Raw genomic sequence first — 1,699 nt, forward strand, 5'->3', positions numbered from 1 at the left:
AATTTACAGCTTCTACATAAGAAACTTTTTTTCTTGAAAATTTCTGAAATTAATCTCAGAAAATTTGAGTTCTTCTCGCAAATTCACGACTTTTCAACATAAGAAAATTTCCTGTTTTCTCAAAATTTCTGAAATTAATCTCGGACATTTTGAGCTTTTCATGCAAATTTACAACTTTTCCACATAAGAAACTTTCCAGTTTTTTTCTCGAAAATGTTTTAATCTCGAAATTTTGTTTTTTGGCAGAAATTTGCTCKGTTTTTTCATCTGCAAAGTGGCTCTAATATGCCGTTGTAATTTCACGCCTAAAGAATTGGAGTTAAACTTGTTTTTGTTGAACCTCGTAACCGATTGGTTGTTTACAAACTCTTGATCCAATCAGCCACATGGATGAGACCAGCTTTAATATGAGATCGATACGAGAGGCACTCAGATTTAACGACAATCTGAAATCTACGCTGAGTGGGGAGCAAAGAGTCTGCCGCCGTCGTGCTGCTATTTTTAAACCCATTACTGCAAAGCAAACAGTGGTTATTCYTCAGAGCCAGGCTCTGCCTTCTCTTCTCTCTGGTTGCCACTTGTTTGTCCATCGATCCGTTTCACCACTTCACCGCCTCCCTCCACATCACTCCATCATCCTGTCATCCATGTCTCAGCCCAGCTGTCTGCTCCCGTCACTCTGTTTATCCGTTCCACTGAGAAACTCTGGATGATTGTAAAAAAAATTCACGGGGAGCGGCTCTGTCCAGCTCTGACGTCTGACCTTTGACCTGTGTGTGGAGTCTTTGTGACAGATCACTGGAGCTTTAAAACACTGGGTTTCAGCCATGTCTGGTTATTTTAGAAAGTCCACAATATTTCAAGGGTTTAAGATTTTACAAACGACTGAAACACATTTAACAAAAGCTGAGTTTTCAAGTTTTTATTTTCCTGTCTAGTTTCTTTTTTTAAATGAAAGACCCTGCTGGTGTAGACAGAAGTGTCACAATGAAAGGTGGCGTGTGTCTGACCTTTGAACTGTGGGATCTCTCCTGTGGGGCTTTTGGGTAAGCCTTTATGGCAGGCGTCGCTGGTCAGAGCCACGGTGACTCCACAGCTGCCCAGCAGAAAACCGATCTGCTGACTGCCGGCGTCCTGCAGATCAGACAGATCAGACAGTTCTTCTGTTTTACATGAGCTATAGACAAATAAAAGTTAAGTTTAAGCAATACTCCTTTACAAAAAACTTTTTTCCAGTTCTGTTTGCAGACCTTGGTAGGAACAACCATTTGAGCTACTTCTGTGTTTTTATAATTTTCTGGATTTCTGTTTCAAACAAGGACCTCTCTGCAAAACGTAGGAGGAGTTTCTTTATCTGTGTGGGCGGAGTTTGTCCTGACCATAATTGACAGAAGTGGTGTGTGGGCGGAGTTTGTCCTGACCATAATTGACAGAAGTGGTGTGTGGGCGGAGCTTGTCCTGACAGTGATTGGCAGAAGTGGTGTGTGGGCGGAGCTTGTCCTGACAGTGATTGGCAGAAGTGGTGTGTGGGCGGAGCTTGTCCTGACTGTGATTGGCAGAAGTGGTGTGTGGGCGGAGCTTGTCCTGACTGTGATTGGCAGAAGTGGTGTGTGGGCGGAGCTTGTCCTGACTGTGATTGGCAAAAGTGGTGTGTGCGGAGCTTGTCCTGACTGTGATTGGCAAAAGTGGTGTGTGCGGA

The 1,699-nt window shown here is 43.4% G+C and overlaps 1 protein-coding gene across 1 annotated transcript in view; it reads right to left on the minus strand.

Moving 5' to 3' along the window:
- LOC106532211 (disco-interacting protein 2 homolog C-like) overlaps window positions 1–1,699 on the minus strand; it is a gene marked incomplete at its 3' end in the record, with an annotated part of 94,259 nt that overhangs the window by 20,065 nt on the left and 72,495 nt on the right. Inside the window, 1 exon segment of the mRNA XM_014028231.1 lies at window positions 1,011–1,134. Coding sequence (XP_013883685.1) covers window positions 1,011–1,134 — 124 coding nt within the window.

Source organism: Austrofundulus limnaeus, unplaced genomic scaffold, assembly GCF_001266775.1.
Source record: "Austrofundulus limnaeus strain Quisiro unplaced genomic scaffold, Austrofundulus_limnaeus-1.0 Scaffold731, whole genome shotgun sequence".
NCBI lineage: Eukaryota > Metazoa > Chordata > Actinopteri > Cyprinodontiformes > Rivulidae > Austrofundulus > Austrofundulus limnaeus.